The 13,166-nt window shown below is 37.9% G+C and overlaps 2 protein-coding genes across 4 annotated transcripts in view; one reads left to right on the forward strand and one right to left on the reverse strand.

The window, feature by feature from the left end:
- LOC107718119 (septin-2B-like) overlaps positions 1 to 8,719 on the forward strand; it is a 9,694-nt gene extending 975 nt beyond the window's left edge. The window contains exons 2-12 of the mRNA XM_016525082.1: positions 643 to 684; positions 879 to 993; positions 2,463 to 2,549; positions 3,140 to 3,263; positions 4,158 to 4,292; positions 4,425 to 4,542; positions 4,627 to 4,728; positions 6,345 to 6,490; positions 6,744 to 6,933; positions 8,045 to 8,139; positions 8,597 to 8,719. Coding sequence (XP_016380568.1) covers positions 661 to 684; positions 879 to 993; positions 2,463 to 2,549; positions 3,140 to 3,263; positions 4,158 to 4,292; positions 4,425 to 4,542; positions 4,627 to 4,728; positions 6,345 to 6,490; positions 6,744 to 6,933; positions 8,045 to 8,131 — 1,128 coding nt within the window. The 5' untranslated portion in view covers positions 643 to 660 and the 3' untranslated portion in view covers positions 8,132 to 8,139; positions 8,597 to 8,719. The remainder of the gene's footprint in view (positions 1 to 642; positions 685 to 878; positions 994 to 2,462; positions 2,550 to 3,139; positions 3,264 to 4,157; positions 4,293 to 4,424; positions 4,543 to 4,626; positions 4,729 to 6,344; positions 6,491 to 6,743; positions 6,934 to 8,044; positions 8,140 to 8,596) is intronic.
- Positions 8,720 to 11,030: 2,311 nt separating this feature from the next.
- The window catches only part of LOC107718118 (serine/threonine-protein kinase 25-like), a 12,974-nt gene continuing 10,838 nt past the window's right edge, over positions 11,031 to 13,166 (reverse strand). For all 3 annotated transcript variants that reach the window (XM_016525081.1, XM_016525080.1, XM_016525079.1), the window contains 3 exons: positions 11,758 to 11,829; positions 11,419 to 11,555; positions 11,031 to 11,309 (listed from right to left, as the gene is read on the reverse strand). In XM_016525081.1, coding sequence (XP_016380567.1) covers positions 11,270 to 11,309; positions 11,419 to 11,555; positions 11,758 to 11,829 — 249 coding nt within the window. In that variant the 3' untranslated portion in view covers positions 11,031 to 11,269. The remainder of the gene's footprint in view (positions 11,310 to 11,418; positions 11,556 to 11,757; positions 11,830 to 13,166) is intronic.

Genomic DNA, 13,166 nt, shown 5'->3' on the forward strand with positions numbered 1-13,166 from the left:
ATATATATATATATATATATATATATATATATATATATATATATGCATGCATATGCACATACACATAAATACATATGTGTGTGTGTGTGCGCGCATGCTATATTTGACAGCCTAATAACAATATGTTACACCTTGGCATAACCAGAAAAAGTTTGTTCATGATAAAAAAAAACTGAAGGAGTAAAGTTTTTGAAGGAGTAAAATATCTTTTTAGGTTATTGTAATGTTTGTTTTCTCTTATTTTAATTCTCAAAGTCATCTCGAGGCCCCTGGTAGAAAATCTCTGCTCTAATTAAATAAATATTTGAACTGCATTCAACAAATAAATGGGCATCTAAATAACAGCTTTATTTGAATTTAAAATGAGTAAACAGCCTAGATTTTAGGGCTCTGAACTTAAAATGGCTGGTGCAGGTTTGTGGTGAGACTGATGCTTGCAGACAGGAACTGACTTCCTGTTCCTGTAGCACTGTGAAAGCTTTTTATCGACAGCTTTCTCGTGCATGTAAGTTCAACTGATCAACAAGATCATCAAATTTTTTTTTTAAAGTTAACGCCTATAGTTGTTTTTTAATGTTAGGTGGTTACATCTATATTGTAAATAAGCCTGTTTTTTAAAAAAAAATCTTTATATTTTTGCAGGTTTGGTTCGAGCTCAAAATGTCTCAAGCTGATAAAATGAAGGTAAGGAAATGAGAGCAGATGGGTGGATGTTGCGCAGTTTTAGTTTTATGTAGAGATTGATGTGCAAGGAAACTGGGCGTGTTCAGAAAATGTTCTAAGCTCTGAATTTAATTGCTTTTAAGAGAATCAAGTTTTTCAGATAGCAGTGTATTAAGACTTATTAAATGTGCATGTTCTGTTCCCTTTTTTGTCAGCAAGGGCAGTTAACAAACCCAGAGACTCCTGGGTATGTGGGATTTGCGAATTTGCCAAATCAGGTACATCGGAAATCAGTAAAAAAGGGCTTTGAGTTCACTCTCATGGTGGTGGGTAAGTAATGTTGATGTGATGTTTTGAATGTGCCTCATAAACTTGAAAATATCGCCAATAAACACTAATCACAATCTTGAACAACTCCACTGTTGTTTGTATAATCTAAATTCTCTCTCCCATCAATCATCCCTCTCAGCTAAAGATTACAAATTATTCCCATTATGTCAACCAAAACACAATGGCTCTCATTCACTGACCATGTGCACGCTACAGATTTGTGCATGAAAACTTTAACAAACAAATCATGATTCTCTAATAACTTTTGTACAAAAATGTATTCTAAATTTAGATAAAATGTAGGAACAACTGAAATCACAAATAAGATTTATTTTTTATTTTTTAGTATATTAAATAATATTTTATCATAGATTAAAAAAGAAAACCAGTGTTATAGTTCAAGCTGCCGGTTTCCTTTGCATAAAAATGTACAGTTGTCTAATCTCATTAAAGTCGACATTAAATGAAAACTCCCCGTTTTCTAAATGCGTGTAATTGATCTTATTGTGTCCAATTAATCCAGCTCACATTCATCTCCCTCCATTTTTGTGTGCATCACCCACATCTCAAAATCCATTTAACAACCGATGCGTAGAACCATTTTTTCTTTTTTAATAATCTGTTACTCTCAGATGTATGTCACAATACGGAAGAAAATATCTGTCGCTACTTTTGTTTCATCGCAATTTTTACATTAGAATCAGCTTAAGAACAAACGCAGATGTTTTGAATTAAGTTCTCCTGTGCATATAAATATGAACAATCTGTGCGATTATTAGTGAATTTCCAGTGTTCCCTTGCTATGTATATTTTGAAGAATATATAAGCAATACACCATTATTTCCCCCCATGCAATTTATATTCTAATTTATAACAAAGAGAAACTGTTCAAGTCTGTCTTTTTTTTTCTGCAGTATTTGCGTAAAATTTGCAGCGTAACTCTTGAACATATAGAGAAATGACACATTCTAGAAACATCATGGATGATCCATATTTGGAGGGGAAACACATTTTAGAAGTAGAAAACGTAGTACTTCATGTTTGAATGGTTATTGCGTAGTGAAATGGACTGTGGGAACAAATTTGGCTGAACCACAGTGATGATGAATCCTAGTTTTTTTTTTTAAGGCAGCTGGGACTCTCCCCTCAGCCCTGTGTGTGTGTGTGTGTGTGTGTGTGTGCCCGCTCAGCAGAGCCCATTGTACAGTCATCCCATCGTCTTAAAATAAATCACAGAGGAATGCAGAACCTCCAACCGCGAGACCTTTCACTGCTGGAAGGCTGCTTGACTGAGACGTAGAAACAAAACACTGACTAGAGGAACAGATAATTGCATAAAACGCTTATGTCCATGATGTTTGCTTTGACATCACGCTGTTTATTCTTTGCAAAGGGAAATGCAGTCAAAGTGTTTTTGTAGTTGATCTGATGATTTAGTGTTTCCTCATTAGCACTTCTGCTGTTTTCAGGTGAGTCGGGTTTGGGGAAGTCCACGCTGATCAACAGTTTGTTCCTCACTGATCTCTACCCAGAGAGGGTCATTCCTGGTGCTGCAGGTGAGAGTTTCAAAACTGAGGAAGTTACATCAGATGTCCCAGGGTGTCCGCGGGGTCTTAAAAAGTATTAAAAGTTGATAAATCAATTTAGAGAAAATTAAGGCCCTTAATAAGTATTTAAAAGTCTTAAATGCCATTTTCCAAGGTATTAAATTGTGTATCATCTTTTCATTAAGTATATTTGCCAGAATAGTGGGGTTCTGTGTAGTTTATGGAATCCCGCAAGATTTGACTTCATCTATTATGGCGCTCACTGACTGACTGCGGCGCTGCGTGATAGCGCGGGGCTTGTTGATCCCGCTCTTGTTGAATTTCTGACTATTATCGCATGCTCCCAATCCGCTCCTGCGATTTTTGTGTGCGCTCCCGCAAACATTCTAATATTGAAAAGGTATTAAATTTAACTCCATGATTCCTGTATATACCCTGTGTTCAGATATCTAAGCATATTCTGATCGGAAAGTGTAAAAAATGGCCTGGTGAACATCAGTGGCCTGATGTTTGAGGCAGTTTTGCACAGAAGGAAGGATCTCGGCCTTGTTTTTTGAGCCTCCCCTGATGTATCTTTTACATGTGCTCTTGTCATACAGAGAAGATTGAGCGCACGGTTCAGATCGAGGCCTCAACTGTGGAGATTGAGGAGCGTGGAGTGAAGCTGCGTCTCACTGTGGTCGACACGCCTGGATACGGTGATGCCATCAACAGCCAGGACTGGTGAGGTTTGCTTTGGTGGTCATTAGAAATATTGGAAAATGCTCAGTACACATATAGTCGTCATTATACATTGTTTTGCTTCAGAACTGTATCTTTAAGAGAGATTTTTTTTTTCTTCATTTGATGGTGTAATTTGAGATATGAAGAACAGCGATTGCAGTAGAGGAATGAAGGAAACAGGTTTCTTATTTCTTTTTGTGAGTTCTGGGAATGCTGTTCTGCTAGTGGAAGTGGTGAGACAGGAAACATGTGTGACCTCTTCCTGACTGCTCCCTGACCCACTTGAGCGCAAAAACAGCAAAGAGAGGATATTGAAGTGCTTGTATCTGAAAAAGGAAATGTATGCTGTCAAGTAACTTTTATACAAGTGAAACTTGACATTCTAATGCCCTGGTTTTGTATCAAAGTCAACAGAGTATATCACTAGCATGTGTGTTAAAACCATTTCAGCCTTTTTTACTGGAAGGCCTGGTGCATTTTCCATGTTTTGCTGCCTTTACACTGCTGTTGTAGAGTGTAACAGTGCCCTCCCACTTTTTCAGCGTCCTTGGTTTTGAATATTTTTCGCATTTCTTTTTCCCATTTAAAAAAAACTCCGTTTAAGAAACAGAAATGTTAGTTACAGTATTTGCATATAAACATTAACATTTAAGTTGTCTGAGAGCGTAAGGAGACTGACTCTGACAATATGGAGAACATTCCTGTCATTTCTACAGAAGGATACCAGCATTACAAACAAGTGGTTGAAGTTTAAAAAGATCCTGATCATTTCAGTCTGATCTATACAGATTGTGATGCACATTTTCAGATTTGTTATAGGGATGGGGCACTTAAAATGTAAACTCTCTGCAAGTGTTTAAACGTGCTGTTTTTTTTTTTTGTTTTTTTTTACAGTTTTAACACCATTATCTCCTACATCGATGACCAGTTTGAGCGCTACCTGCATGACGAGAGTGGACTCAACCGCAGGCACATAGTGGACAACCGTGTGCACTGCTGCTTCTACTTCATTTCCCCTCTGGGTCACGGGTGAGCTCTTACATTTCACTCAACTAAGACATGTTTTATGACGCCTTCCACTGTCATAGGTGTGAGTTTAAGTGTTCACACAGTTCTATTCTGGATTTAAATGGCTGATTTTCCCATGCTCCAATTTTATAGGATGAAGCCTCTAGATGTCCAATTCATGAAGGCCATTCACAACAAAGTGAATGTCGTTCCTGTTATTGCTAAAGCAGATACGCTGACACTGAGGGAGAGAGAGAGACTCAAGCGCAGGGTAAGCCATTCAGGTTTCTTTCCAAAGATGGAATGATCATATGTTTGGTTTGTTGGCTATATGCGTCTTTTTGTGGGATACTAGATTCTGGATGAAATCGATGAGCATGGCATCAAGATCTATCACCTCCCTGATGCTGAGTCTGATGAGGATGAAGATTTCAAAGAGCAGACCCGGATTCTCAAGGTGTGTGTGTGTGTGTGTGTTTTTTTTTTTTTCCCCTCATATAAGATAGAGACAGTTCACCCAAAGGAAAAATATCACAATTTATTCACCTTCATGTTGTTCTAAACCCATGTTTCAAACTCTCCCCAAAAAATACAAAAGCACCATAAACATACATTACTTCAAAAGTATAGGTTCAGTAAGATTTTATTTATTATTTTAATTATTAGGGATGTCCCGAGCCGATCGGGGCTGATCAAGCATTTTTTTAAGGCTGGACAGATTTCTGTCCGATTTTGAGCCAAATCCTGACTCGTGCAACTCGTAAAGTTGCAGCTTGACGAACAGACCGTATAGTGCGAGCACATAAATCCTGAGCTTTGGCTTGACATCACATGCCATACAACTCCCCTACAGTGATCCTTATCGGCTCTCCTAAGCCTGATTCTTATTTTATGTGATGTGCAGTAGGTGGCAGTATTCGCCTTCCAATAGATTCGCCAAGCGCTATTAAAAGGAAAAGAAGCTCTCAAATATATGTGTTCAGCCACCATTAAAACCAAAAGAAGAAGAAATGTGCATGCCATGCAGATACTCAATATTCAATGACTCAGATCGGATCGGGGGCACAAAAAACCTGATCGGGACATCCCTTATAATTATTACTATTGTTTAAGAAATTGCTACTAAATTAATTCTAAAACAACAAGGAAGCATTCAAATGATCAAAAGTGACATTAAGACATTTATAACATTAAAAAAGTACATTCTGGTCAAAGAATCCTAAAAATATGAAGCAGCTCAACTGTTTTCAGCACTGATAATAATAAATGTTTCTTGAGCACCAAATCAGAATGATTTCTGAAGGATCATGTGACACTGAAGACTGGAGTAATGATTGCTGAAAATTCAGCTTTGCATCACAGGAATAAATTACAGTTTAAAATATATAAAAACCGTTGAGTCGAACTCTTGGTGAGCATTTAGTGAGAATTATTCACACTTGTTTTGGGAATTGTAATTGAAACTGAATTGCGAAACACAAGTCAGACAGGTTTGGACCAGCATGAGGGTGAGAAATGGCAGAATTGTAGTTTTTGTGATCACTTGATGCTTACTGTTACCTGCTCTTCAGGAGACTGCATCCAAGCTAGGCCGCATGCTTTGCTTTTCAAAGTTCCTTTTCATCTTTGTGTTGTAGACCAGCATACCGTTTGCCGTGGTGGGATCCAACCAGCAGATCGAGGCTAAGGGGAAGAAAGTGAGAGGGCGTTTGTACCCATGGGGTGTGGTGGAGGTAGAAAACCCAGAACACAACGACTTCCTCGGAGCCAGAGGAAATGGACAAGGACATAATCTTGCAGGAGAAGGAGGCTGAGGTAGGATCTCTCAAACCAAACACAAGCTGAACGCTAATAACACGAATGTTTGCGTGTGAGGGTCTGTGTGTGACTCTGTTTGTGTCTCTCTCAGCTGAGGCGGATGCAGGAGATGATCGCTAAGATGCAGGCGCAGATGCAGAAACAGGGAGAGGGAGATGGAGACAGCCCACACCTGTGAGAAACACGGTAAGAACACATTACAAACACTGAAACCCCAGAACAACATAACCAGTCACAGTATGGTAACCGACTTAGACCAGCATACCGTTTGCCGTGGTGGGATCCAACCAGCAGATCGAGGCTAAGGGGAAGAAAGTGAGAGGGCGTTTGTACCCATGGGGTGTGGTGGAGGTAGAAAACCCAGAACACAATGACTTCCTCAAACTTCGCACCATGCTAATGTAAGTCATTTGAAGTTATCTGCTGTTCAATGTTCTAAAATTCTTGATTTTACACAAATAAAAATGAGGCTGTGAAGAAAATTTGAGTTGATTGTTTAGTCTTCAAAACACATGAGTTGTACCTTTAAACAGTAAAACGAATTAAATGGAGTGTATTTCTGTCCCTCTCAGCCTTATTTTCATTCTAAGACAATGTTCTGTTTTCTCAGTCACTGTCATTATTTTCTATTGATGGTTATTGTCATCCATCCAGCACCCACATGCAGGACCTGCAAGAAGTCACTCAGGACCTTCACTATGAGAACTTCCGCTCAGAGCGCCTCAAACGGGGCGGCAGGTTGTCCTCCCATGGTTACATTCTGCCTTTGTCGCCTGCGTACGTACTGCTCTGCTTGCCTTTCTCCACCTCCTCCCTCGACATCCATGAAAAAAATCAGAGCTTTGTGAGTGCAGCCACAGGTTATTTGAATAGCCCAAACCTGGCAACACTAAGCAGATGTATTGAAATAGCAAATTTTTACATAGTCACTTCTCATTTTTGTTAAATTCAAATATAAATAGTCATTTGATAGCAGAAACGAAAGGAGAAGAGCAGCATTGCTTTGTCTGGTTTTAGCCTAATCAGTTGATAAACTGTGTTCCATACACTCTAGAGCTTGACCCAGTCTCATGGATCTGCAGCGAGCTGTCAGGTCTGTGTTCGTCAGAGGATAGGAGGGGGAGGTACTGCTGGGAGCTCAGTCATCCTTTAGCCTGACGCTAGCACTGGCTCTGCTCTTCTTACTGCACATAGACTCTATTTCACTCTCACGCATGCAAATACTCAAATACTTCTGCTCAGCTTATCACACGCTTGCGCTAATAACTTGGATTTGTCTTTCTCGTCTTGCCTAAACTCTGCAATGCAAAACACTCTGCTGGTGGTTTACTAATACAGTTTTTGTCCTGTCATTTGTTAAATCACACTTTTGATCATTTAGCAAATAATATTTTGGTAATTGATGTAAATGCTGTGTAATTTTAAGAGCTGTCATTTTATTTATTTAAAATGAACAATTCATGTCCCCTATTTTTCGGTCTTTGAAGCAGTTGAATGTTTTTGCAAAATCGTATTTTTAAATAAAATTATTTTATGCTAAATTATTCGATATTGCTGCAATCATTTTCCTGTCATCGGAAGAAGGATATCTTCAGTGTTAGGTATATTTAAGTGGAATATATATATTTATTCCACTAAAATATGCTTGGCACTTACGTATATGCTTTTTTAAAATTATTATTTGATGTCCTTGCTCTAATCATTGAATATCTTTATATAAACTATTATCGAAATTATTATTTAATACAATTTTAATTATATTAATTTGAGAGCTTTTCTCAGCAAATATTTATATGCATTGAATTCTGATTAATTGAATAATTAAGCTCCATCACATTTCATTTAAATTATTTTATTTATATATATATATATATAACCAAACACAAGCTGAACGCTAATAACACGAATGTTTGCGTGTGAGGGTCTGTGTGTGACTCTGTTTGTGTCTCTCTCAGCTGAGGCGGATGCAGGAGATGATCGCTAAGATGCAGGCGCAGATGCAGAAACAGGGAGAGGGAGATGGAGACAGCCCACACCTGTGAGAAACACGGTAAGAACGCGTTACAAACACTGAAACCCCAGAACAACATAACCAGTCACAGTATGGTAACCGACTCCTAACTATAAGCAGTTATGCGATCTGAGCTGGTCTTCAGCATTTGATGTTTTATTTGATATTGTAGTTTTTGTAGAATGATAATGATATGCCAATAAAGAGGAAGGAACAATATTTTCATTTTATTTTCTGCCCCCCAAAAATTGAAGCGGGGTAAAATTAAGAATTGATTAATGCCCCAGACATTTTAAATATGGGGGCACAAAACACTGTAATTAATTCCTCTATTTTACTTTGTAAAAAATTTAATATTTTGTTCATGTATTTCTACACAAATCTGCAGATGTTGCATAAAAGTAACATTGAGTAACTTACTATTCAGAGAAAAGTTGGCCATTTATTTTTGTTATTAAATATGCAGTTGGGGGGCTGTTTTTTGTTTGTGTTTCAGATGCAGACCTGAGGAGAGACCGGTCCTTAGCTCATCTTGCTTGCCATTTTCTTAGTTTCTTTCACTCTTGTATGATTTAATGTTTTTTGTCAAATTGTTTTTAAGCAGTATTAAGTGTTTTGTTTTGGTATTTTATTCAAATGCTGTTGCTGATATTCATTTATTTTTTTTCGTGTTCCAGTAACCAAAAATGAAGAGCAACCATCAGTAATTAAGAAAAAAAATCTTGTTACAAAAGCCAAATGCTGCTGGGAAGGAATCTTCTACTGTAGAGCACCTTTATTAGTAGTGTAGCTCCATGACCACTCAAATTCATTTCTGTCCCATCTAGCTAAACAAACACTGTGAGAATACAAGCAGCTGTTGAATTTGAGTGTCACGGTGGCGGGGTTTTTTATTTAAAGAAATCATTTTATACTGTTTCTAAGTGTTGCCAGAGAGATTGCTGTCATCCTGTACAGGACTTTTCTGAAGTACATCTCTCTTCCCTGCATGAAGTCTTGAAATATAAGTGCTGTTCAGTTGAATGGTCCCCAAACTGATGCAAAACATTATACTGTGACCCATGATTCATTCCCTATGCCGTCTAATGAAGAAGAATACATTGTTCTCTAATGTTAAAGCTCATTTTGCTGATTTTTATTTGTACCGGAGTGCACACTGTCATGTTTGTACTATCAGACATTGTTCTGGTTTGAGTGCAATGTGAAATTTACTTAGTGGAGTGACATTTGGATACATCGAAATATGCTGTTGTGCTCTTTGACCCTGATGCATGCCAAGTTTTTACCCCCTCCTTTTGGGATCTATGGTTAAAATATTTTATTGTATTCCTGTGGTTGAATCAAATTGCCATATAATAAACGAATAATTACAATGTTTAAATGAAATATCTGAAATATGGGTTTCTATACGTTCCATATTTGGTCATGAAATCTCTGCAGTTGTAAAAATTACAGTTTTAAACTTTCTATTAAACCATTATTGTCTAATTAATAACATTTTGTATTGAAACAGTTTTGGGTTTTTAACTTCTCTGTTAACTTCTCAATTTGCTGTTGATTTATAACAGGAAGGACTTGTCAAAATCGGTGGCCGGTTTTTTTTTTTTTACTCGTTAAGTACAGATCAGTTCTCTCGATGGTCGCTAGAGGTCGTGAATTATAACATGATAAAGATCAACAACGATATTCACAGGTATTTAGAAGTAACATCGTTCTGGTTTTGTAACTAAAGATAGACGGGCAGTTTCATTGACATTGTGAAAGAGTGTAGATGCGAGAGGCTCGATGTGGAATCCCATGTAGTGACATTTTTTTTAGCATATGTTTTTTTTAGCACATTATTTTAAAGCCATAGTTCACCCAGAATTGTAAATTTTGTCATCATTTACTCACCCTTCACTTGTTTCAAACCTGTAAGCGATTTAGTAGAATATTTAGTAGGCAGTCAAATAACAACACACAATTCTGACACCCAAGTGGGACAGAAGAGCATAACACAAACTCTGCACCTGATATGTTAATAAAGGAGCTGGGCAATTACCATAGACTGTATAAAAACAATTACACAAGGCCTTGAGCACTCCAGCAACTACTATGCAGAAAAAAATACCTAACTAGTGAACTTGCTATGAGTGTAAGGCAGTTCATTTAAGTAATTAGCTAGCTAGCAGAAAGAACTTCGACAAAGTTAGGTTAAGACAGCCTGCTGCAAAACACAAAACTATTCTAAATCGTAGTGAGTGTCCAAGTTACATCCTGCCAGGCAACATCAATGGACCAAGAACTGACTTAATAACAGTAATAGTTTAATAATAAAATAAATAATCAAAAAGATAAGTGGAAGAGCTCTTGATCCATGCTACAACTGGAATATAATTTGCGTATGTTTTTTAATAATGGACATCTGAGAATAATTAAAACGTTACTTTAAAGAAATCTTTGAGCCTCTTTTGTTTTACTGTCTGATAACAGGAACCTATAATAATATTATACCACGTCAATAAAACAGGCTTGTAGTATTGGATTTGTTTATAAAAAAAATAAGAGTGTAGTACATTATTTATAAATAACTGTTTATGCTGCTGGTGCCTGGAGGACGAGCTTTCCATTATGATGAACATTTTATAATTTTTTTTTACTTCAATAAATAATTGGTAACACTTTATTATACAGTGGCCTTGTTTAACATTAAATGTACCTACTATAGCAATAACAGTAAATTATGCATAATTAAATGCAGCTAACTCTAAACCAAACCTGAATCCAACCCTATAGTAAGTACGTTGTTAATGTTGTTCTCCGTACTTCAATGTACTATTACACTGTAACAAGGACACCCTAAAATAAAGTGTAACCAAATATTTGAAGAGATCTAAACTTACCACAATTCACACCAATAACCACACAAACATGTTTCCATAAACACTTTATAATATGATTTCGATCTAACAGGTAAACACAGTTCGCTCAATGACATGGCTTTTTCTCTTAAATACTGTCCATTCTATAAAGAAAACTGTAAAAATATTTAATCATAACTAATTAAAAGATCTCCGGGGGTAGATGAATGATGGGCAGTTGTATTGTGGTCCTGATGGGGCAATGATGCTGATGATGATGATGATTTAGTGCGGGAGGAGGAAGGAGCAGCAGCAGCAGAGGCGTGTCTTCACCGTGATGATGGCGTGGTGTTGCCATTCAGAGCAAACCTAATAAAACATTTTTTTTTTTACTTAAATATTACATTCAAATGCAATTTTTACTTGTATAGTGGTATATTTTCTATACCACTGTACTTTTTCTTAAAGATCCACTCACCTGCACACTCTCTCCATCATGTGTGTGACCAGGAGGTCAGAGATGCCAGGACAGGACTCTTCTGCCAGGTTGAAGGCATTCTCCAGCTCCTCTATGGCACCCATTCCTCCTCCACATGCCCTCCTCTTCTCCTTCAGCTGGAAAGCAGACAGACTTACATTTAACTCTACAACATATAGAGCTTATCACAGTTTATTACACTTTACTGCTGCTTTATCTGCTGCTACCGTGATAAAAAGTGATAGTGTTAGAGTTACAGTGAGTGCACTGCATTTGGCCCTGACAAATCCAGTCAGGGTGTTTGATTATATATACGAGGTGAGTTTTGTGCGTTTTTACCTCTCTGAAGATGGGAGAGACCAGCGCTGACAGACATTGTGACTTGGGCTGCCTCTTTACCGTCTCAGCTGCCTGTAAAACAAATCCAAAGCAAAACTTTACCTTTCATGTAGGGATGTCAAAACTACTGGTACTTCAGTACAAAGCCAGTGCCAAAATAAAATGGTGTAAATGGTCCACAGCAATGTTATTTTAGTTTCATTGATAGTTTTTGTTGATATTTTGAGTTTTCATTTTAATTTTGAGGATCTACTAATTTTGTTATGTCTGAATAGTTTTTATTAAAGGGATCATATGATGCGATTTCAAGTTTTCCTTTCTCTTTGGAGAGTTACAAGCTCTTGGTGCATAAAGAAGATCTGTAAAGTTGCAAAGACTAAGGTCTCAAATCCAAAGAGATATTCTTTATAAAAGTCAGCCACGCCTAATTTCAGTTTAAAGGTGGGGTAAGCGATTTCTGGCAGCCAATGTTGATTTCAAATCACCAAAACAAACACGCCCCTACCCCAAAAGGGTCTCGCCCCTATTTTGATAGCTCCGCCCCACACATACGTATGCAACCCAGGCAACGATTAGTTCTGTGAAACAAAGCAAAACCAATGTTACACCGTGTATACACCAGACACGAGTGGCGAGGCGCGACAAAATACTATAGACTCATTATAATCAGTGATGCTGTCTACACCATACATATCTATGGTCTACACTGGATGCAGCGCGGCACGACACAACAAATCCCCGACAGAAAACTGCTGCTGCATTCTATTTATGACATATTGACACAAATTCGCCCCTATTTTGATAGCTCCGCCCCACACATACGTATGCAACCCAGGCAACGATTAGTTCTGTGAAACAAAGCAAAACCAATGTTACACCGTGTATACACCAGACACGAGTGGCGAGGCGCGACAAAATACTATAGACTCATTATAATCAGTGATGCTGTCTACACCATAGATATATATAAATATCTATGGTCTACACTGGATGCAGCACGGCACGAAAAATCCCCAACAGAAAACTGCTGCTGCGTTCTATTTATGATGTATTGACACAAATTTCAAATGATTTTCAACGGTCGCTTTGTCGCCCTATCGAGCAGAAACAAAGCAACCTCGGCGTCCGATCGCAGGCCTTCCGCTCCTTGAGTTCTCTCCAGCGCTGGAAAGCTGATCCGATATTTACACGGGTCCTACTTCTTGCCTTATCGTAAGCCTTCTTTTGTGCCGCAGACAGTTTCCTCTTTTGTTTTTTATCCACCATCTCTATCTTTCTGTCGCTAGGCTCGGCTAATGTCCGTCCTGTGTACTGAGCGCTCTCTCCTCCACATTATGAGTAGACACGCCCCTTACTGCTGATTGGCTGCAAGTTTGTTTTGCTATTCGGCCCGAATCAGTTTTCTAAAG

The sequence above is a fragment of the Sinocyclocheilus rhinocerous genome, unplaced genomic scaffold (genome assembly GCF_001515625.1).
Source record: "Sinocyclocheilus rhinocerous isolate Xijiao unplaced genomic scaffold, SAMN03320098_v1.1 scaffold480, whole genome shotgun sequence".
NCBI classification, from domain to species: Eukaryota; Metazoa; Chordata; class Actinopteri; order Cypriniformes; family Cyprinidae; genus Sinocyclocheilus; species Sinocyclocheilus rhinocerous.